The 24,738-nt window shown below is 35.8% G+C and overlaps 1 protein-coding gene across 11 annotated transcripts in view; it reads left to right on the forward strand.

The window, feature by feature from the left end:
* The window catches only part of PCCA (propionyl-CoA carboxylase subunit alpha), a 360,250-nt gene that overhangs the window by 271,831 nt on the left and 63,681 nt on the right, over positions 1–24,738 (forward strand). For 9 of the 11 annotated variants that reach the window (XM_069467608.1, XM_069467610.1, XM_069467605.1 and 6 more), the window contains 2 exons: positions 1,054–1,152; positions 16,203–16,256. In XM_069467608.1, coding sequence (XP_069323709.1) covers positions 1,054–1,152; positions 16,203–16,256 — 153 coding nt within the window. The remainder of the gene's footprint in view (positions 1–1,053; positions 1,153–16,202; positions 16,257–24,738) is intronic. The other 2 variants (XM_069467606.1, XM_069467614.1) reach the window with 1 other exon arrangement.

Raw genomic sequence — 24,738 nt, forward strand, 5'->3', positions numbered from 1 at the left:
CCTCCCCTAGACTAAGTCCCAGAGCAGACCTCTAGCCTGGATATTGTTAGGGTACCTGATGCTTGTCAGAATGTTTTTTACCAATCTTTCCCCATTGCCTGTCCCCAAGGGTCCAGCAGAAAAGGAAATAGTGAGGACTCTGATATCCGATTTTAATGAGTGTCTTTTAAGAGAATTAAGTGATAGTGGAGAAATTGTTAGGGATCATATATCTTGGCTCTGGTTCAGGTTTATTTTGAAACTTGAGCAAACTTAAGTATCCCTCTGTTAGATTGTCTGCTATAGACTTTAATAGTATCTGTAAGCCTCTCATATTAAAGAGTTAGGGAATAATCATCAGTGAGTGAAAAGGAAGAAAACTAGTAGTTTTTTATTTTAAATTAACTATGATTTCTTTATTTCAATTACTTTTATATTATTTACTTGGAAATCAAATTGTTCTCTTAATATCTCTGTTTTGAAAGAGTATGAGTCTTTGCTTGTATCTTCATGAATGATGACTTGACAAAATTAGTCATTTATGATTGACAAAAATATGACAGAACTTTCCAAAGTTTGAATGGACTTTTGATATTCAACACCAAACAATGTTGCCTAATTAAAGCTTCTGTTTAATTAAGATAACAATGCACAGTCCTTCATTAAAATTAACCCAGAAAAAGTTCTTCCTTGGTCCTTGGAGAGGATATTATATGCAAGCCCTGATGTGTGGGTTGCAAAATGTCACTGGAATTTATATGCATTGCTTGTCTAATTGCAGTAAATGTAGCATGTCCAGATAGGTTTGGAGTTAGAAGGCTGTTTGTTACTTACTGGAAATCACTTGAAACCTCAGTACCCAGAGGCAGCTGTTCACAGGTCCCTCACCTCTCCCCAGAGATGACGAGGGAGACTCTGTTGTTGGACCCTGTCTTTCATGGCTGGAGCAGTAAACATGACAGGTTGTTTGGGAGCCATCTGTTTAAAATGGCTGCTGCTTTGTATGCAGCAATGAACTTGAGATCAGTTTTTTGTCTTTCTTCATGGTAACAGTCTTATTTGGTGTTACAACAGGTGGAAGTTGATGGGTCGAAACTAGATGTGACCAGCACGTGGAACCTGGCTTTGCCCTTATTGTCTGTCAACGTTGATGGCACTCAGAGGACTGTCCAGGTAAGTGTTCTGATGATTTACTTAGCAGGCCTCCTCAAGTTCGAAATCCTTGTCAGTACCTGTGTGCTTAATTACAGATACAGAAGGGAAAAGCTGGATTTTATTCATCTTACACTTTTTATAGTTGAAAACATTTTTTTCTTATTTTAGAGGATCTTGAATTAAGTCTTAATCTGAGGAATCAATGTTTTCTTTTTTCAGGCAATCCAAGAAGATTAGTGTATTATACTTTGTTGTAAATAACGAATCCTGCATACTCTTCTAAAAATATTAGAAGATTAGCAGTTTTCTTTGCCTTTGTGTGTTTTTAGTTGTAAAATGTGACACACTTGGTTACCTTCCTTTTCTATGCAGTTGAAATCATGTAGTGTTAGGTTATCAGAAACATGTGCTATTCAGGATGACTTTCCATAGCACACTGATGCCCTTTAAAAATTTGCTTCATTCTGGGCAACATAGTAAGACCCTATCTCTACAAAAAAATAAAAAAAATAAAAAAATTAGCCAAGCATAGTGGCTGGTCCCTGTAGTCTCAGCTACTAGGAAGGCTGAGGTGGGAGGATCGCTTGAGCCTGGGAATTCATGAGCTATGATTATGCCACAGCACTCCAGCTTAGGGTGACAGACTGAGACCCTGTCTCAGGGAAAAAAAAAAGATTTTCTTGCATTTGTTTATGGTCAATAGAATTTTCTCTTCACTGAATGCGTTGTGGCTCAGGTATTCATGTGTTTTGGTCAGAGGGACACAGTATCACCTCTCGGTAGTGAGAAGAAAGACATAACGAACTCCTACTTCTGAATTTTTGTGTCATGATACTCTCATCATCCTTCTCAATAACTGTACAGATAGTTGTCTTGATGGTACCTTTTCATGTAGAATTTATAGCTAAATTGATACTGAATATATATATTAGAATAATCATCAAAACATATTTTCTCTAATGTAGGGATCATATTCAGTAAATCTCTTTTCAATTTTCTAAGTTCTTTGCTACAAAAAGCATTAATGTATCTGAAATAAGTGACCCTTTAAACGCAGATCCCTTGACTCTGGAAGAGGTCATTTCATCAAGTTAAGTACTCTAATTGGAAGGAAATAAGCTCAGAAAGGTAAAAGGCATATTGGAAAAAAAGTCATTTGCCTAAAAAAGGGTGAAGACATTTTTTCCTCATGAGAGGGAATGGATTTTATTTACTTTCTACAGGCATTAGCATTCAGTGTTGACTCTTCCCAAAATCTCTAATATAGTCCCTGTGAAATTAATAACAATTATTAATATTAATAAATAACACATAGTACTTACTGTGCATCAGGTACAATTTTAAGCACCATACATATATTAACTCCTTTAATCTTCACAACAGCTGTATGAAGTAGGTGCTATTATTTATTCTTTTTTAAATGAGGCCGCTGAGGCTCGAAGAAAGTGAGTGACTTAGTGAAGGTCACATAGCTAATAAGAGGCAGAGCCGTGATTTAAATCCAAGCAGTCTTGCTGTAGGATCCATGCGATTAAGTATTACACTACACTGAGGTGAGCTGAGTAATTTTCCTGTGATTACAAAGCTGGGAAGAAGCTGAGCAGAAACATGCACCGTGGCAGTCTGACCTGGAGTGTGTGGTTCTCTCCACTATGCAATAGTACTTTTTGATTTTCCCCATCAGAGTTCTTCAAATAATAATTACCTCTCATTCATGCTTTAAACCAATGATGCCCAAACTTTAACATGCTTCAGAATCAACTAGAAGACTTGTAAAACTCATATTGTTGGACCCACCCACAGAGTTTACTCTGCTTTAGTAGGTCTGGGATAAGTGTGCATTTCTAGTAAGTTCCCAGATAACACTGATGCTGCTGGTCCAGGGGCCATAGTTCAAGAACCTCTGCTTAAACCTCTGCGGTCAGAGAGTAAGCTGGGGCATGGTGAGCCAAAGTGAGGCAGATGAGAGCCAAGTCACATGAGCCTCAATAGGGACATGGTGTGGACCCTACTTTATTCTCAGGCCAATGGGAACCATGACAGAGTTTTCAGTAAGGAAGTGATGACATGAACAGAACTGTAGTTACACGGGGCTTTTGGTTTTTTGGTGCATTGTGGAGAGTAGTTTAAGGAGGGATGTGTTGAGATTGGAGGCAGAGAGGTCAGCAGGTCATAGATGGAGACAGAGGTGAGACGTTAGCAGGACAATGAGGATAAAGAGCCTATGGCAGGAAGGGGGCTGACAGTGACAGGAGAAGAGAATTGGTGGCTTTATAGTCATCTTTGCTGATGTCTCTCCTGCCTGTCCTTCCCATGGGCAGACTCAAAGGTCTGTCCTAACTCTTGCTTCCCTCTGATGCTCCTTCATGGGCTGTGCTGCTCCAAGAGTGTCAGCTCAACACCTCTAAGCAAATAGCTATGAAAATGCTATTACTGGTGTGTGTGTATTTCTCTTTGTACTTGTTTATGGTAAATTCTGAGAACTATGGAATGAATACTACCTCAGGCATTTTTCAAGTGATTTTTATAACTGCTGTTCTTTTTTCCCCCTGGATTTTTGTGCATACACATCGACTTATTAAGTATTATATATTATTAAATTTTTATTATTAAACATTAATTTATCATTAATGCTCATCAAATTTTGTTAAATATTAGCAAATATAAAATATATATTATATCTGCATAAAAGCTAAAGAATAGCACAGTGAAAAGCTGTTTACTCACCATCTAGATTAAAAAAGGAAACATTGCCAATGCTGCTGGTAACGATACTGCTCCCTGTTTATTAAGTCTTCCTTCCTGGGGGCCCTAAAGGGAACTGCCATCGTGATTTTTAAATTTATCACTCCCTTGCTTTTCTTTAGGGATATTTACATATACACTAAACCTGTGAACAATACCTTGTTTAGCTTTCCGTGGTTTTGGACTTAATGTAATTGGCCCATTCTCTATATTCTTCCAGGAGTTGCTTTTCTCATCCAGTATTAAGTTTGTCAGACTGGCCCATGTTGCTGCCTGTAGTTTCAGTTAATTGGCTTCCATGTTATATGTTATTATATCATATTAATATACCACAATTTATTTAGTCTCCTCTAAATAGACATTTGTGCTATTTTCATTATTTTGTTGTCATAAACTGTGCTTCTGTGAGCATTCTGCTACATGTTTCCCCTTGAAATAGGGTTTCTCCAGGGCAGATGCCAATAGAATGGCTGTGCTGTAGGGACTCTACATCCTTGTCCTGCATGATGAGGCCACGTGGTTTTCCCTATGTGGCTGTACCAGTTTATGCCCACCAATAGTGATGATGAGGATAATGATGATATTAATACGAATAATAAGCTAACCTTATTCTATGCTTACTGTGTTAGGCACTGGCTATTCTAAGCACTTCATCTGTATTAATTTGTTTAATCCTCACAGCGATCCAATAAAGTGGTTACTAGTGTTACCCTGAGGCTTGTAAAGGCTAAATTGCTTGCTCAAGGCAATCTGCTAGTAAATGGAAGTGCCAGAATTTGAACCCAAGAATCTGTGCCCTTATTAGTTTTGCTTCAATCCTAGTGAACCTTTGGTACTCCCAGATAACTTAGGTTTTTCCTGACTGATGGGTTTAAATGGTATCTCTTTGTGTTTTGATGTACATTTCTCTGATTAGTAATAACAATGAACATTTAAAAAATATATGTATTGGCAGTCCTATTTTTCTTCTGTAAATTCCTGCTTACTGCTTTTGCCCACTTTTTTCAATTGGATTGTTTGTTTTTTTCTTATTGACTCATGAAGTTCTTCATATGTTTTAGATCCTAATCCATTATCAGTTATATGTTACAAATAACTTCTAGTTTGTAGCTTATGTTTTTATCTTTTTAAGTTATCCAACTAAAGTTTTAAATCAGAGATTTAATGTCAGAATTTTCAATCTTTTCCTTTATGGTTTGTGTATTTTGTATTTGACCAAACAATCCTTTTCTCCCAAGCTCATAAAGATACTTGCCAATATTCTCTTTTAAACCTTTTTAAATTGTACTTTTTCACATTTAAATCCTTAATCTGCATGGGATTGACTTTTGTATATGGTGTGAGCTAGAGATCCAATTTTACTTTTAAAATATGGATAACCAGTTGTACCTGCAGTGTTTCTCTCCCCTCTACTAGCTTGCCACACTCTCACCTTTCCAACCCCAAAATTCTTAAAAGATTTAGTGTTTCTATGAAGTGTCTCTCAATTAATTGTAAACAAAAAGATGACTCTCCCCTTAATATTAAACTCTGGTCACTGTATTTGCTTCTCACCTTCAGAATCCTTCATGCCTGCTGTGTCTTCTCCAGTTGCCCTCAGCCTCCGGAGCAGCCCTGGGTTGACTCCAGATGTTCTTGTTGGGCGGGGTCCCTCATGACCCAGCCTGGTTCTCTTCTGCACAAGCCACATGTGGGCCACAAGAAATATTTAATAATTATAAATCCGTGCCTCACCAAACTAACAAAGTATAAGCTTCTTTTCTTGCTTCATCATCAACTAAGGACTCTAATGAATAAATGTTTCTCTGAAGTCCCTTTCACTTAAGGTGTTCAACCTCAAGTTCTTAGCTTAAGAATTCAACCTCTTGGCCAGGCGCAGTGGCTCACGCCTGTAATCCTAGCACTCTGGGAGGCCGAGGCGGGTGGATTGTTTGAGCTCAGGAGTTTGAGACCAGCCTGAGCAAGAGCGAGACCCCGTCTCTACTAAAAATAGAAAGAAATTATCTGGCCAACTAAAATATAAATATAGAAAAAATTAGCCGGGCATGGTGGCACATGCCTGTAGTCCCAGCTACTTGGGAGGCTGAGGCAGTAGGATCATTTAAGCCCAGGAGTTTGAGGTTGCTGTGAGCTAGGCTGACGCCACGGCACTCACTCTAACCCAGGCAACAAAGCGAGACTCTGTCTAAAAAAAAAAAGAATTCAACCTCTTCTAATTTTTAACTTCTCTTTTAACTTCTCTTGAGGTAGGAGATGGACAGTTGCTGGTTTAATAGTTTCTTAGCATGTTCTTCTAGGTAGCCTAATCTAGCATCTTACTTAAAGATGTGTGGGTACTCAGCATCTATGTCATTTTATGGCTGAATCCCTGTGACTCCATGAAAAGTAGCATTTGACTTCTTTATCTGATTAAATGATGGAATAGATGGGGAGGCAGCATTCCTTTGCTTTAGGAATTAGCTCTCTCGATTCATCCAATCAAATCACGTTGCCTATTCACTTTCCTAAACCTCTTGAGCTTTATATTACCCATTCATTCCTTTAAAAACAAATTGTATTTTGGCATGTGCTATCGTTGGGATAATAAATTTCATAGGTTACTAAGGTCTTTGAATTAATCTAAATCACCTGTTTCCTTTTAGATTTGACTTTGATTTCCCACTGCCTTGCTAAGTTCCTGGTATGTTTAAAAGCTCAATAATTGTATGAATAGGTAAGTGGGTGAATGAATAAGTGGATAGTCATCTCGCATTTTGGAATTTCAGAAATAAATATGCCTTATCTATACTTTCATTTTAAGATTGAGATTTTATTTTTTCTAAGCCTTCATCAAATTAAACCATGTTCATAAGATAGTCTTCTTAACTGTTTTATCAATCCTCTTTAATTTCTGACCTTCCAACATTTGCAGAATCCATACTCTGTTAGACAGTGTGGTTGCTGGATCTCTTTAGATACACAATCGCCATAGTTTCTATAAGAGGAAAGAGAAACAGGAGGGCTCCTCAGCACCTGCCCACAGAGGTGCCTCACTCATCAAGCATGTTTCTTTCCAGTCAAATAAATGTCTTTCCTATTTACCTCCAGTTGCCCTGGCTAGCCTCTAAGCTATTTTAGGCCCACACTACCACCTATTGATAGATATAGGTAGGTATCGATAGGTGTAGAAAAGGATTCGCCTCCAGCTTTTCCTGATTTCCTCTTTCTCAGAGGTTTGTGCATATGTCATTCGTGTTCTTTCTCACCTGGTGTCAATGCACTATTCGTTGTTCAGTGAGGTCTGCTGGACACAGTCTGTTTCTGATATATCCACTTAGCTGCTTTAAGTACGCTTCTCTTCTGACTTCAAGAAAATCATATTCTTGGACACAATTCTAATCCTTCTTGATAACTTTGACTATAGAGCTAGTGATACATCTGCCTGAAACTAGGAGGAAATCATATATTTTAAAGTGAAATAATTTATAATAAAGAACCAGGGACATAAACATTGAAAACTCTTAAAAACAATTAAAAGTTCTCTTTAGAATTAAAAAAATTTTTTTTCTATTTCTTTAATAATTTAGCCAACTTTTCCTCAAATATCGTTATATAGGGAAAATAAAATGATAGTATTTCACATTTGTTTGCTTTTTTATGTTATATATTTACCAGTGTTTTCTTACTATTTTCACTGCAGAAGTAGAGTCAGTCAGTAGTGATGTTTATTATATAGGTCTTAATGGTATAATCTGAGAACCTAACAATCATGTCTCATATTTCTTTTGTGGAAAGATATATCCTGATTTCCAAATTACCAATTTAAAAAGTTGTGGAATAGAATGGCCTTATCCAATAGAAATCTCATACAAGCCATATATGTATTTTAAAATTTCTTAGTAGGGATGTTAAAAAAATAAGAAAACAAGTGAAATTACTTTTACTAATACATTTTATTTAACCCTGTGTACCCAAAATGTTATCCTTTCAACATGAAACAATATAAAAAATTATTAATGTGATACCAGAAACAGCAATGACATCTGGCATGTGTACAGTACAACAGTATCTTAAACTGTGGAATGGTTAGAGTGGAATGTAGTCCCAGCAAAACAATAAAGTTGTGTTTAATAGAAAAATGTTACATTGCCTCAATTTTTAAATTAAAATAAAAATTAAATATAATTGAAAGTTTAACTCTTCAATCATAACAGTCATATTCAGATTCTCAGTAGCCACGTGTTGCTAGTGGTTACTGGTTTAGATAACTCACAGGCAAAATTTTTTATAAATCAGAGAGTGTTTATAGATGAAAACAAAACCCCACATAATGGTTTTTAAATGTCCCTTCCATGTGTCAACCACAGTTTTGGTTTTTATCATTTAAAACTAGGAATAGATGAGTTGAATTTATTTTTAAACAGAAGATGAATTTATCATCTAGTTGACAAACTTTCTAAATTTTAATTTAGAAATCTTAAAAAATTAGAACTATATTTAAAAAATGGAATGATGTCCTGCCTATGGCATATAATTAAAGTGATGAAACAAAACAAAAGATTGGCTGGGTCCTGGCTATGTTGAGCTCACTCTCTGTTGTCTTCATACACCCTAGAACCTTTGTAGTGGGGAACATGCTGGATGAATAGAACTTTTTTTTCTTTCTTTCTTTTTTTTTTTTTTTTTTTACTATGTCTATACTCTATTCCTGTGAAGTAATTTTTTTTTTAACCTTGAAAGAGTTCAATTTTACTTTGAACTACGCAACAAATAGCTTTCCATTTCTTACAATGTAATTTATCTACTGGGATTTAATATATTGTCTCTTGTTAGCATTTTACATACCGGATTTTTGTTTTGCATAGTCAAGTTGTTTGAACATTTGCAAGCAGAGCCAGCTAACTGCTATTGGCCTGTTTCTTTGTGTGGCATGATTTCTTCTATCCACCTGCTCACAGCAGGTTGTCTTCAGGCCTGAAGAGTAGCTAAATACTTTTGAAAATATCTTGAGATACTGCTAAGGTCTAACAATTTCTGCATTTGTGTGATGTGAAGCTATTCATGGTGTACCTTTGAAGGCTTTTTTCTTTTATTTCTCATATTCTTGCTCAAATATTTTTAAGAGAAGATAAATTTATTATAAATAACAGTGCAAAGCTGACTGCAGCACTATTGCATCTATATTGAATAGGTTATTGATACTCAACTAAGTGGAACTAATTTTCTATGTTAAAGCAGACAAATTTGGAGTAGCGTCACATGAATCTGTTATGTACTGAAGAATACCAGGTTAAATGGATTACTTGTGAATTGATTGGAGTATTATTAATAAATAGGTTATATAACATGATAACTTAAAATGCTTGGAGGGTCTGTGTACTATGCAATATTACATAAGCACGTGAATATTACAGAAGAGATGGTATTGTGTTTGCAGATTGTATACCTATCTGTGATATATATCTGTGATACATTTGCGTGTCCACATAGAATTTGAATAGATTTAAAATTTTAACCTTAACTTTCTGTTTCTGAAGAAAATAAATTATTGATTTTCATATCCACATAAAGAGAGGAAGCTAAAAATAAATTACTTTCTTTTAAGTTTTTTAGATTAAAATAGCTGCCACAACTTTTAAGAACAACCCTTAATTTTAATCCTAATAGATATTTATAGATGGTAAAATTAATATTTTAATTAAAAAATTAAAGGGGCTTACATTTTTGCCTGTTTTTTGCCAGCACAAAAATAAAAGTGGATTTGGAAGTAATCGACTTATGTTTTTAGTCCTAAAATAAATGTTTTACATGTTTTTAAAATGTTTCTTCCCACCCCAACCTCTTGGAAGTAATTAGCTATTATTTTGTACTATATGCATGTGATTACTCTAGAATCATTAAATGTAATATGAAACCATCTATTTAGGATGTATAGGATATATACATATATAACTTAAGTAGAGGTTGGCATTTTTTTTTCTAAAGAAGTAGGAAATGAAAGAGTAATTATTAACCATCTCCTTTTCACGTTCCTGAAAACATCAATTACAGTTACACATCTTAGAAACAAGCTCCCCAGTAAAACAGAAATAACTCCTTTCACTATGCTTCAAAAAATTTAATCACAATTTAACAGCTGGTATTTACAACTGTAATGTAAAATATTAATTTAGAGGCAAGGCTACCTGCTTTTGTAATGTAGTCCTAGAAGCTTAGCAGTTTTCTTGGTCTCTAGCAGCATACATTTTATGATTTGGGGTTGCTGTTTAAATTTAAGATAATAGGAAAATGTCTTTCAGAAATTCTCCCCTCCCCCGACAAACACACTTTTTCTCCTCTACTATCAGTTAACTAGAAAATTGTATTTTAGTGGCTGCCAGAGGAAGAGAATTTTGAATAATATAAACACTGATTGTAGTAAATGTGGAAAATAATACAAACAGCTGCACTGGAGACCGATAAGACAAATCCCACAGTAATGGCCTTTAAAACATATTATCAAGTTGGAAATCAGTGAGAGGAAAAAGAAAACTATTACTATTTCTTCCTCTTACTGTTCAGTGACATTACTTTTAAGGTAAAATTGCCTCTGATTTTATTATCCTAGGAAGATATTTTTGAAACATTTGATACATTGTTTTGTGAATGTTTTTGCTTTTGTGAGTAACCTTGCTAATTTGGTATGAATTTGGTTCTAACAAATGTTGAAATCATTTTGTTAACAAAATCTTACTTCTAAAGTATTCTTTTCTTTAAAGAAATAAAAAGGAGTCTTTTATAAATGTTGGAGCAGACTATCAGAATAAGAAAAGAAAAATTTTTATCTGGCTATGAAGTGCCATTTAAAATAGGAAAAGGAATAAAATATTTGGAGAAAATATTTTAATAAGAGTAGATATGTTTCACCAAGTAAAAGTCTTAATTTTTATAAAGACTTTTGGCTATTAGCTTATCCAAGTGTTGTGTTCATATTTGTATTTTCATGTGTTAGACTCATTTTAGGCTTTGAATACTTCGGTTTTTGTCATTTCTAAAAGCTAATTTTCTTAATCCTGGATGGTGGGAAACTTGTATGTTCCTCTTGGGAAAGATAGAAGTAAATTCCAGTTTTGAGTGAAATTTCATTTCCCTATTTTACATTGCATCAGTCTTTATTGCTGATCTATGTCAGGTTTTAGCCCTTTCCTCTCTCTGTCCCGCTGTCCTTCCTTCCTTCTATATAGATTATGGAAGTGTGGGGAAAAGAAAAAGGTTGTAATCATTATGCATGTCATTGTGACCTGCTTTAAATTGAATGCAAAGTTAAGGGCAACTTAATGGTACTTACACGTATGGGTACACATTCGTTGATACAATTTAATTGTTTTCAGTGTGAAAATCTACGTTTTTAAACCTAGTTCCATTATTGCAGAATTACTTCTATTTGCCTGAGAATGAGTCTAACCCTTGTAGGGTAAGGAAAGGGAATGACGATGTTGCTTTAGTGTCTCCTACATAGAAGGGAAGGCCCAGTGTGGCCTAGGCTGTGTTACAGACTCTGCAGATAGAGCAGGGAATGAGACTTATATTCCAGCAGGGGATGCAGATACTAAACATATAAGGACATAAATAAGATCATTTTAGTACTAAGAAGTTAGATGAAGACTATAAATTGACAGGAGGCAACTAACTTTTAGCTAGGGTGTTAGCAAGTCCTCTCTGAACAGCTGGCTTTGAGTTGAGACCTGTGGGAAAAAGCGGGCAGCCATGCAGAAGCCTGGGGGCCAGAAGCCCAGGTGGCAGGAATGGCAAGTACAAAGGCTCTGGGACGCAACAAGTTTGTTTTGTGGGAAGGCCAGAAGGAGAGTAGGACAAGGTAGGCAGTGACCATCATCTAGGGGCCAAAGATTTTGGGTTTTATTCGACTTATGTTGCAGAGCATTTGGCGGATTTTGAATAGGAGAACAATGTGATGTGATTTAAAATCACTGTGGACCCAGTGGTGGAGATGAAAAATCATTTATTTGACTGTTGCAGTCCTCAGGTGAGAAGTACTGGTGGCTGAGACCAGGAGGCAGCCAGACCCAGCCTACTGTCTGTTTCTGTAGGGCTCACAAGTTGAATGGTTTATTACATTTTTAAATGGCTGAAAGAAAATAAATGAATAATGTTTCATGACACACGAAAAGTATGTGAGATTCAAATTTCATTATTTATGTTATAAATACAGTTTTACTAGAGCACAGCCACATTCATTTGTTTTTGCCTTGTTGGTCTAAGGCTGCCTTTCCAATTTTTGTTATACGCAGCTAAATGCCCAGACTTTTGTACACATAGCAGTTCAGTGGCTTAGCTTATTGTGATTTATTTATTTATTTATTTATTTTTAGCTCAGGACCAAGATTAAAATTTTTCTTGGAGAGTTACAGTGTAGGAAATTACTTTTTCTATTCCTGTGCCTTAGTTTCCTCATCTCTAAGATAAAATTAAGATTGTCTTTCAGGTCTGTTTGCTCTCTAAATTCTAAGGTCCTATGAATGAATCAGACTTAGTTGTACTGTTGTGTTTGGTTGGCCAGTTGGGATGATTGTAGTGGCATGTTACTTGGCCTCCTAGCCGGGTCCCTCCCCATTCCCGTATATCTTCAGCCTGACATCAGACGATGGTCTTTCTAAAACATAAACACGTCACACCCCAGTTCTTAAGTATACGCACTTTGTCAAGTATGAGCCCTCTCTGTACAAGACATGACCTGGCTTTATAATTCCTTCCCAGTTTCTCTTCTCACCACTTCTGTCCTTTAACCAACCCAATCTCTGGCCAAGCTGAACTACACACACAATCCTTAAGCTCACCAGGATTTCTCTTAACACATTAACTGCTGTGTAAGTTCTATTTAACTCACACTAGTTTTGATCAAAGCCTGAGGCCTCATGAAACAAAACCCTGTAGTTTGTTCGTGAAAATCTTACTTGTTGATGTTCTTATTATTACAATTAATAATAACAATTTAATTCTAAAAACATGGATTGTGTTGCATATAATTCATGCACAGAAAATAATAAAGTAACAAATTAGATCATTTTGTTTTAATAAAATACCATGGCCCCAGGGAAACATTTTTTTTTTTTTTTCCCAGTGTGGCAGTCAGTGTGTTAATCTGAAATTTGCATAAGCTGTCCCCTCAGACCACAAGTTTCTCTTTCACTTTTCTTTTGGAGAATTACTGCTCATTTTTTAAAAAATTTATTTTTAATTGACAAATTAAAATTTATTATGTTGTCTTAATCCATTTTGTGTGGCTATAAAGGAATACCTGAGAACGGGGCACTTTATAAAGAAAAAAAGTTATTTGGTTCACGATTCTGATGTCTGGAAAAGTTCAAGATTGGGCCTCTGTTGAAGGCCTCAGACTGCTTCCTCTTAGGAGGGAAGGCAAAGGAAGCCAGTGTGTGCAGAGATCACGTGGCGAGAGAGGAAGCAAGGGAGATGGAAGGGAGGTGTCAGGTCTTTTAATAGCCGCTTCATCTATTCAGGAAGCATCTGCCCCCATGGCCCAAACACCTGCCAGTAGGCTCCACCTTCAAACTGAGGGATCAGATTTCAACCTGAGGTTTAGAGGTGACAAAGCAGACCATATGTATAACATGTTGTTTTGAAATATGTGTACATTGTGGGATGGCTAAATTGAGCTAATTAACATATGTATTACCTCACACATTTATCCTTTTTTGTGGTGAGAGTATGTTAAATCCACCCTCAGCAATTTTCAAGAATATAATACACTGTCATTAGTTATAGTCACCATGTTGTACAATAGATCTCTTGAATTGATTCCTTCTGTCTAACTGAAATTTTGTGTCCTTTGACCCCAAAGACAAAGCCCAAGCCCCCACCCCCCAGCCCCTGGTAACCACCATTCTACTTTCTACTTCTGTGAATTTAACTTTTTTAGATTCCAAACATAAATAAAATCATATGCTTTTTGTCTTTCTATGCCTGGTTTATTTCACTTAATATAACGTCCTCCAGGTTCATCCATGTTGTCACAGATGATAAGATTGTCTCCTTTTTTTTAAGGCTGAATAGTATTCCATTGTGTATATATACCACATTTTCTTTATCCATTTGTCCATTGATGGACACTTAGAGTGGTTATATGTCTTGGCTATTGTGAATGGTGCTACAGTAAAAATTGGAGTGCAAATATATCTTTAACACACAGATTTCATTCTTTAATATATACTCAAGAGTGGGATTGCTGGGTCATGTGGTAGTTCTATTTTTCATTTTTGGAGGAACCTTTATACTGTTTTCCATAATGGCTGAATCCTGTTCAATTTTTAATATCTAGCTTTAGTATTTATCTGCAAGTCTTCCCTAACCTTTTGGTTAATAAAACCTTTCGGGTGTTTACTAATAGTTGGTCTGTCCTCTTATTCCATAATGTTTTGTACTATGGATTTATCATATTGAATTATAGTTATTTCATAATTTTGCTCTCTTTCCCTTAGTCTCCTGGCAGGTGAGTATTAATTCAGCTAGCAGTGCTCAACACGTAGTCAAGAGTTGAATAACTGACATAGAAGCGTCACTGTCAGGATCTAGGAGTCACCCTTCAGTTCGTAATTGTGTCTCCCTTAAGACACTAAGGAAAGAGATCTATTTTATTTCATTTTGTTTTCCTTCTATCTCTTTTTGCGTTTATTAAGTTAAACATGTCCATATAAAAGAATAGGACAACAGATAAGGAAAAAAGGTCAACTGAGATTTTTCACCTAGAAATAACAGCAGTTTTATGTGCATTATTTATTCTAGAATTTTTCATAACATACAGAATTTTTTATGAGACTTATTCCAATCATACTGTTTTGTTCTTTTTGCACTTAGAAATATACTATCAACATTTTTCATGTCTCTAAAGTTTTTAATATACTGTAAACATTTTTCATGTCTCTAAAGTTTTTAAATGACTGCCTGGATGAATACTATAATTTATTTAACCAACTTCTTTGCTGATCATTTAGATTGCTCGACATTGTTCAATTCTATAATGATGCTGTGCTGACATTTTTATAGCTTTATTTTTCTGCCTTCCCATAATTTTTTTCCTTAGGATAAATTTTTAGAAGTGAAATGAATGGGTCAAAATGGTAACATACAGATTTTGAATTTTCTACTCAATACCACTTTGCCTTGAGTATGCTAGTGAGATTACTGTTGTGTCACATCACTTGGCAATATTTACAGGTAGGGAAAACGTTGTACATTAAACCACTTTTTTTATTATTGATCTAACTTTCCTCAATCAAGGAACCAGGGACTCAGCTCGAATTCTAGAGGTCCACTCTGGGTGCTATTACTATAGTGATCACAGAGATTGGAGTTGTAAAACTGTTACTTCTGTAAAAAGAATAAAATTGGTGTGTATCTGTGGTAGTTTGTGGCATGCAGTTGAGTGAAAACCAGTAATACTCCCTCCAGGACTATCTCTGGGAACTTTAAAAAAAAATATATGCTGCTTGGGTAGAACTGCGTTATTTGAGTGTGTAGTTTTGGAAGCTACTAGACCCTCTCTGATTAGCACAGAATGTGAAAATTTGGGGGAAATAGATTAGGATTAAATAGAGCAATTTTATAGGTGAGAATGATCTGGAAAAAAAGTATAATTTACTTCCAGTGTATATTTAGTCATCCATTTTTAGTACTATTATTTACATTTAACCAAAAATCAAATAAGATATATATATAAATAATAATGTTATATTTACTTTAAGCATACTTTATATGTGAATACATAACAGGTTGTTTCTTTTTTCACTACTTTCTGGACATAGAAGAATTGTATTGTTCTCATTATTCCTTTAAACAAAGGCTAATCCTTTTTTCTTATTAATTTATTGAGATATAATTTACATACCATATGATTCACCCATTTGAAGTTATGATTCAGTGGTTTTTAGTCTATTCATAGAGTTGCACAACCATCACCATGCTCAATTTTAGAATTTTCACACCCTTAAAAACAAACCCCACATCAGTTAGCAGTCATGCTTCATTTCCTCCCAACCCTCCTCTTGGAAGCAATTACCTATTTACTTTCTATCTGTATAGATTTAACTATTCTGGCAATTTCCAATTATATGGAATCAAATACTGTGTGATCCTTTGTGACCGACTTCTGTTGTAGCATGTATCAGCACTTCATTCCTTTTTCTGACCAAATAAAATTGCACTGTATGGATATATTTTGTTTATTCATCCATCAGTTGGTGGACATTTGGGTTTTTTGGCTATTGTGAATATTTCATGTACAAGTTTTTGGGTGCATGCAAATTCATTATCTCTCTCTCTTTTTTTCTTAGTGTCTTTCTCGAGATGCAGGTGGAAACATGAGCATTCAGTTTCTTGGCACAGTGGTAAGTATGAAAGAATTATTACTTTTTGTATTCTCTTAATTTATAGAGAATAAAAATGTTTAACCAGATTTAGCCCATTTGTTTGAACCTAGCTTCATTATGGTGGTTTTTTTTTTTTTTTTTGACAGAGTCTTGTTCTGTTGCCCAGGCTAGAGTGCAGTGGCATCACCCTAGCTTACAGCTTCCTCAAACTCCTGGGTTCAAATAATCGTCCTGCCTCAGCTTCCCAAGTAGCTAGGACTACAGGTGTACAATACTATGCTGGTTAATTTTTTATATTTTTGGTAGAGACAGAGTCTCACTCTTGCTCAGGCTGGTCTTGAGCTCCTGAGTTTAAGTAACCCTCCCACCTCACCTTGGCCTCCCAGAATGCCAGAATTAACAGGTGACCCACGTTGGGCCCATTATGATTTTGTTGTTACTTTGTGCAGGAAATGGGTTCCTTAAAAAAAAAAAAAAAAAAAGAAATGGGTTGTTTAATATGTTAGAGAAGTTTCCATGATAGTATTATTTTAGTGCCTTCTTACTAGAGGGAAAATAGTTTTAAAAATTATTTTCAGTTTGTTGAATATTTTAAGTACTTTTTTTGTATTGAATATTTTTTCCATGTTCTCATAATAAAAATGAGAGCATTTTATATAAAGCTGTTTTTGAAAATAATGACCTTGACCTTTTTTTCAGCTTTCTATCTAGCTTTCTCTATTAGGTCCTTTCAAATACACATTTTTAAAGAAATTGAATCATAATTTTGTATCTTGATTTTTTTCACATAAGATCCTATTATGTTTCATGTTGTTATTAATGGAGTTATATTTAACATTCTGATGAATGGAGGTCACATATTTTACTTATCTTTAAATCCCAAATGTTAAGTATTGAAATTACCTCTACTTTTTTGCCATTACAAATGGTATTCTAAACTTCATGTGTTTTCCTTTTTTGATGTTTGGAATTATTTTCTTACATGAATAAGATTTTTTTTTTTAAGGTGTATTTTCTCCTAAATAGGATAAAAGCTGTGAATAATTTTATGGTTTATTACACATGTTGCCAATCATTTTATATCTCTTTAGGATACCACCCATCATAGAATATCTCTTTGGACTCTCACTAGTATTAGTTATAATTTTCAAAATTAATGAACTTTATCTGCCAAAAAAAGGTTTACTTTATTATTGCTATTTTTACTTATAAGTTTATAATTAACAGTATTAGCTATTATAATTTTCAAAATATTTTGTTTTAAAAGGTACCTTATTTTAATTTTTATTCCTCTGTTTATGACTAATGTATTTGAATTTTCTCCATTTATTCATTTACTAAGTATCATTTATAATCTGTGAAATGTCTGGTCATGTCTTTTGGATTCCTCATTTGGGATTTAGAGTCATGTTGGGTATTTCAGAAAGCTCTCTGAATTTATTGAGAATATCAGAGAGGCCTGTGGTTTGGATCAAAAAAGTAGTGATTTTATAGCCATTGATATAGGAAGGATATTAATAACAATGTATGTTTACTCTGTGCTTTATTGTTTATATTTGTTTAGAGATGCATGTATAGTTTATGTATGTGAAGTATAATAGTATATATATATATATGTATATATATATATATGTACTTTGTCAACATAACCTAAATTTTAAATATTGGAACTAAGACCTGTGGTTATTCTTTTTGTTCTGATTCATAAAGTAATACATGCTTATTTTTTTAAAAAATTTAAATAGTATTAAATATATGTCATAAGAAGTTATATTAGGGTTCCCCAGAGAAACAGAACCAACAGAAGGGTGTGTGTATAGAGAATGAGAGAGTGATTATTTTAAGGAATTGGCTTATGCAATTGTGGAGGCTTGGCAAGTCCAAATTCTGCAGGGTAGGCCAGCAGGGAGACAGAAGAGGTGCAGTTCAAGTCCAAAGGCAGTCTGGTGGCTGAATTCCTCCTTGCTTGGAAATTTTTCTCTTAAGGCCTTCAACTGATTGGATGAGGCCTACCCATATTATGGAGGGAGATCTTTACTCAGAGTCTACGGATTTAAATGTCACTCTCATCTAAAAAATAACTTCACATGAATTTGAGGTTACCGTGAGCTATGACTACCCCACTGCACTCCAGGCTGGGCGACAGAGCGAGACCCTGTCTCTAATTAATTAATAAATAAATGACAATACAAAAAATGCCTTCATAGAGACATCTAAATGTTTGACTGAATATCTAGATATCCTGGCCTCACCTATTTGACACAAAATTACCCATCACAGAAGTAGATATACTGTCCCGTAGAGGTATTTAAGTTATTAACAATAGATACATTCTTCCAGAAATAGAATTACACATCTTTTCATGCAATAATAAATCTTGGACGTCTTTCTGTGTCAGTACATAAAGAACTCATTCTTTCTAAGGGCTACACAGAACTGCATTGTGCGGATGTGTAGAACTGCTTTTTGCCCCTCAGTGCTCATGCTAGGAAGGCCATTCATGTCATCTCTGCTATTGACATCTCTACTGGGATTCTAATAGATTTCTCAAACTTCATAAAATGAAAACTGAGCCCTTGATATCCATAATCCCACCCTCCAATAAAAACAAAACAAACAAAAAATTTCTCTTTCAGTTTTTCCTATCTATCTCAGAAAATGGCAACTTGAGCTAAACCTTGGCATTACCCTTGATTCCCCCTTTCTTTGCCACTCTCACCTCACTCCTGGCCAGGCTCTTGCCATCTCTTGTCTGAAAGAGCAGTAGCGAGGGTCTGCCACCCCACCCTGCTCCCTAGTCTGTTAGTGACATGGCAATAAAGGTGGTAAAATAGCTTTTCTTACACGTGGGGCACGTGCTGCAGGTCTCCTCACTTGTTTTTCTTCTGCCGAGAACATCTCTCCCCAGATGTCTACACAGGGGCTTCCCTCACTCTCTTCCTGCCTTTACTCAATAGCCACCTTTTCTGGGGGGCTTCCCTGGTCATACCATTTGGAATTTCGGTCACCCTTTCCCACCTTTTATTTCTCACTTTCCCACCTTTTATTTCCCCCTTTCCTGGCTTTATTCTTCTTTCTTTAGCAGTTACCACTATTTGACATACTATATATTTCGCTTTTTTGACATATTTGTTGTCTGTCTTCCGCACTTGAAAGTGACAAGCTCCTTGAGCGTAAGGCTCCTCGTCCATTTTGTTCAGCATTCTTTACCCAATGCCCTGAACAAGGCCTGGCATGTAAGCGGCAGTTAGTAAATACTGGGTGAATGAGTGGGTGAACTTGGCCAGTGTGAAGTGTTGGTCTTGAAAAAGAAAAGTGAGGAAAGCAAATATAGAAACAAACGGAGAAAAAGAAAGTGCAGGGGGCTGTTTGGGATCAAAGAGCTGAACTAAGCTGTCTTCCTCAGAGAAGGAAACTATGCATCAGAAAAGATCACTTGACTTTCTCAAGGTTTCACATCTAGTTGGTAGGTAGAATAAGGAAAGGTAGCAGATTTCTCAGCTCACTCCAGTGCCCATTCCATCAGCAAGTGCCTTTTAATTTTACTCTTTCATGCACTTCCTGCACCCAAAACTTATTAGCAAAACTCCCTTCCTGCCTCCTGTCCTCCCTCCTCTCACCCTCTCTCCATCTTTTCCTCTCTCTTCCCTCCCTTCTCCCTTCCCTCTCCCACCCCTTCCCTCTCTTTTTCTCCCCCCTTCCTCTCTCCTTCCCCCCTCCCTCTCTCTTTCTCCCTCTTTCTCCCTCTCTCCTCCCTCTTTCCCCTACCTAAACAGCCAACAAAAAGTCATCTGAAAGAAGAAAAGAGAATTGCGTGTAGCTGACACTTCCCTCCGCCCCAGTAAATGATAGATGACTTGCTAATGAATTCCAAAGAGGCTGTGTGTCCACTCTGTTTATACTGTTTACACTGAGTAGGAATGTCAATTTCTAGCACAATTTCTAGAGTAATTTCTAATTACTCTAAAATTCAACAGCATAGCAGTTTGGATGGCCAATGTAGTTTGCTCTGTTGAATTTTTCTATGTGTATTATTAGCAATAATAGATCTGTATGGAAGAGGGAAAGAAATGGTTTGAAGGTAGTGAGACTGTTACAGCAGATGCAGATTGATTTCCAGCTAGCATGTGTGCTTTAATCGAAGATGTCTAAAGCAAATATCTTTTCCAAGACATGCAGGTCAGGAACAACAGTAGCATGTTACGTGGTAAAGGTGATGCTTCACAAGTATATATTTGTCTTTGTGAGTAATCCTTATAGAATTTTCTATACAAGTTGGTTTTTGTGAATGTTGATAAACATGACCTTCAGTGTTCAAAGAAGAGTTTTAGGCTAAGAGAAGTACTTTTGTTTTTAACAATAAGGTTTAAAAATGTTAGTATTTCAACTTAGAGAAAGTACAAACTTAAAAATAATTCATTTCATTCACTTTTTACTCACTCTGAACTTAAGAAAACTCAGTTTGTGATTTTCATTTCCAATAAAACAAATCTCATTACTTTTAAAAAACTTGGTTTTGTTAGATGTTATATAAATATAAAATATTATACAAAATATTATAAATATACTTTATATATTTATAAAAATGTATAAAAGAGCATTTATAAGACATATATAAGTTATAAAGAATAATAATACATCAAAGACCTGGGTACCCAGCAGGAAGTTTTCTAAAACATAACCATTAGTTCCAAAGGTGTCTGTGTGCACATTCTCATCCTATCACCCTTTTTCCCTTGCAAAGAGAGCCGCATCCTGATTTGTATTTATCATATCTTGCTTTTCTTTATAATTTTTCCCACATATTTACATATATAAATAATATATAGTTTAGTGTTACCTGCCTTTAAACTTGATGACATAGAATTAGATTCTGGAATTGTCTGTGACTTGGTTATTTTGCTGTATGTTGTTTGTGAGACTCACTTGTGTTACATGTAGGGGTAATTCATTTATGCTGAGCTGTGTAGGATGCTGTTGTGTTGATAAAAAGGTCTGCTATTGACAGACAGTTGGGTGTTTTTGCTGTAATTGCTTCCCTAAGCATTTCTATGTGTGGGTGCATGTGTGCTGATGACACATGTGCAACAATTTCTTTAGGGTTTGTGTGCATTGAGTATGTTCACTTTGTTCCACATCTTCACTAGCACCTGATATTATCAGACTCCGTAATTTTTGCCAGTGCGAATAGTGTCTTCATTGTGGTTTTGATTTGCTTATCCTGCTTATTAATGAGGTAGAACATCTTTTTTTATATTTATTGGCCATTTCTGTTTATCTACCATTGACTTTCTGCCTCTGTGAAGTACCACTTCAACCCTTTTGTCCATTTCTCTATGATGTGGGACTGCATAAGTATATGAATTTAGTCTATTTATGTCATGTGGATTCTTAATAATGAAGCAAGAAGGGTTAGGTTGGGATCATATGATTAGTTCTGACTAACAGCTGTGAGTGGAAGTGAATGTCAAGAACTATGAAGGCTATGAAATTTACCCTACCTGCAAGCTGACAAATTAGCCTGCTACTGTGTCATGGATGCTAGTAGAAGACATGAGACTCTGGGGTCAGAGATGAAGGACGATTTATTACAGCACTAGTAGTGATCAAAGTATCATTGTTTTTGTACTATTTCCCTGATCCCAAATTCCCCCAGGGCAATCCAAAGATGGCAAGATGACACCACATACAATGGGTTGCATTATAGAAGAGGAGCCCTGAGTTTAGGGAACCTGAATCTTTTATAATGGGCAGTAATCATACTTGCCACTTGTTCTGGAGGGAGACACTGTCTGTCTTCTGAGGCTGTTCACCACACAAACATCCTTAAAAAGATGGTCCAGAACAAAGGACAGTTAGTATCTTGCTGCCAAGAAGTGGAAAAATGCAAAAGACCCAGGGAAAATTGTCTCCTTGTAGTAATATATGTCGCTTCTGGTCAGAGATAGCTAAGAGCAGGCGTGAGCCCTCTGTGCCTCCCTTGTAAACTGAGTATGATGTTGATGTTCCTCTGTTAGCATGGGTCCCTAGTGGAGAGTGGTGATGAGCAGTGCCAACCCCAACCTCCAGTGGCCTGAGATCTCAGTATTGACTTATTGCTGAAATATAGCCCAGCTTATCCTAAAACACAACCTGGGAACATAAGGGATCATCTTCTGTTTATAGAACTTATATATGTAAAAGTTAAGGATTTATTGAATAGATTTATTTATTTCAGTAGATTTATTCTGTCCACCTTAAAACCTTTGGCTCATCAACTTTCAATCCAAGTGTAAGGAATCCTTTCTGTTATGCTGTTTGAACTTGATTTAAAAATTGTTAGGTAGTGTTTTTGTATAATGAAGGCAAAGACTTCTGAGTTAATAGAATGGGGCATTCAGAGATGAAATTTGTGCCTTTATGACCCAGAGGAACTCATTTAACCTGGGTGTACGTACATGTGCTCAGGGAATCCACATTTTAACCTTCAGTATCTATCAATTTCATTACTAATCCCCAAATGTACTATCCAGGACTCCGTATTTGTTTCCTAGGGCTGTTGCCACAAATTACCACAAGCTGGGCAGTGAAACAACAGAAATTTATTCTGTCACAGTTCTAGAAGCCAGAAATCTAAAGCCAAAATGTGGGCAGGGTGGGTTCCTTCTTACAGGCTCTGGTGAGGATCTGTTTCATGCCTCTCTCCTCCCTGCTGGTGGTTGCTGGCAGTCCTTGGTGTTCTTGGCTTTTAGCTATATCATTCTAATCTCTTCTTCTGTCATCACGTGGCCTTCATCCCTGTGACTGTGTAAACATGAATCCAATGACACCAGTCATCAAATTTAGGGCTCACCTAATCCAGTAAAACCTCATCTTAACTAATTACATATGCAAAGACCCTATTTCCAAATAAGGTCACATTCTGAGGTTCTGGGTAGACGTGAATTTTTGGAAAGCGCTATTCAACCCAGTATACTATAATATATTGACATGAAATCATATTTGACACATATGAAAAGCTAAAAAGTAACTCAGGCAACTTCCCTAAAAAGATATTTTATAAACAGAGCATTACTTCTTAGGTCTATTCCTTAATAATATCCCACTTAAATACTACCATTTATTTTCCCTAGTATTTTCATACCTATTGTCATCACCCATATGACTGGAGTTACCTATCCTATGTGCAAACATGATGAAACACTGATGATTGATATGCCTAATTTTCAGAAGACAGAAGTGAGCAGAGAGGAATAAATAACTATACTATGGTAATAACTGGTAGAACCAGGATGCAAAACCAAGTCTAACTTTAAAGTCAAGCTGTTAACCATTTGAGTACCTTTATAACAAATTGCTTGGCTGTGTAATCCAGGAAGCTCCTTGCAGTAACTGCTAAGTACAACTGCCGTGGTCTGCTCGGGCTGCCGAAACAAAATGCCATAGACTGGATGGCTTAAGCAACAGACGTTAATTTTTCACAGTTCTGGAAACTGGGAAGTCCAAGATCAAACTGCCAGCAGATTCAGTTTCTGGTAAGAGCCCTCTTCCTGGCTTGCAGGCAGCTTCCTTCTTGCTGTGTTCTTACTTGGCAGAGAGAGAGGAAGAGCGAGCGGATGAGTGAGTACATGCAAGGGCAAGCCATGCTCTGATCTCTCTTCCTCTTCTGAGAAGGGTGCTGATGCCATCATGGAGCCCCCCCATGTAGCCCCATCTAACTCTAATTACCCTCCAAAGGCCTCACCTCCAAATACCATCACATTGGAGATTAGGGCTTCAACATATGAACTTGGGGGGACACAAATTTTCAGATCATAACATATACTTAATTAGTAAGCTACATAGCCCAGAATTTTCCCAGGATACTTGTGCCTGTTTCAAATTGTATGTTGTCTGGGTTTTGTTTGTTTTGTTTGCATGTTTTTGGTAAAGCTCTGAATTTGTGTACTTCAAACAGTATAAGCTCACAGAGAAATGAAAGCGATAGTGTTTAACTTAACCAGAATTCTTTACTTGAACTATGCTTCACAGTAAGGATGAATTCCGTTACCATTTTATCCCAAATTTTTGTATTGTAATTACTACTTATTTATTTTTATAATGTTTTATATATTATTATAAAATATATATTATATTATTGCATATATATTGTTTTTGTAATATTAAGGCAAGCATATCTCAGTGAGACTGAATTTTTTTTCTTGTAAAAACAATCCTATTGCCTGAAGGGAAAATGAGCTTACACTGCAATGGAGAGCATCTTCATGGCTGTGGTGTTGGTGTTCACCCAAGGACTCTTGAGAAACTATCAGATTCTATGTCTTTGAAGCTTAGCCAGAGATCTAATGAAACCAAATAATGGTAAAGTTCTTAAAGCTAATTTAAATCTCAAATTGTACATTTTAAATTAAGTTTTTATTGATAATAAATATACTTTATTTCTTATTAGCTTTGAAAGCTTGAGTGATAATATTAGTAGAATAAACATGTTTTACAAAGATTTACCATTAAGAATGCTATT

The sequence above is a fragment of the Eulemur rufifrons genome, chromosome 4 (assembly GCF_041146395.1).
Source record: "Eulemur rufifrons isolate Redbay chromosome 4, OSU_ERuf_1, whole genome shotgun sequence".
In the NCBI taxonomy this organism is placed as follows: Eukaryota; Metazoa; Chordata; class Mammalia; order Primates; family Lemuridae; genus Eulemur; species Eulemur rufifrons.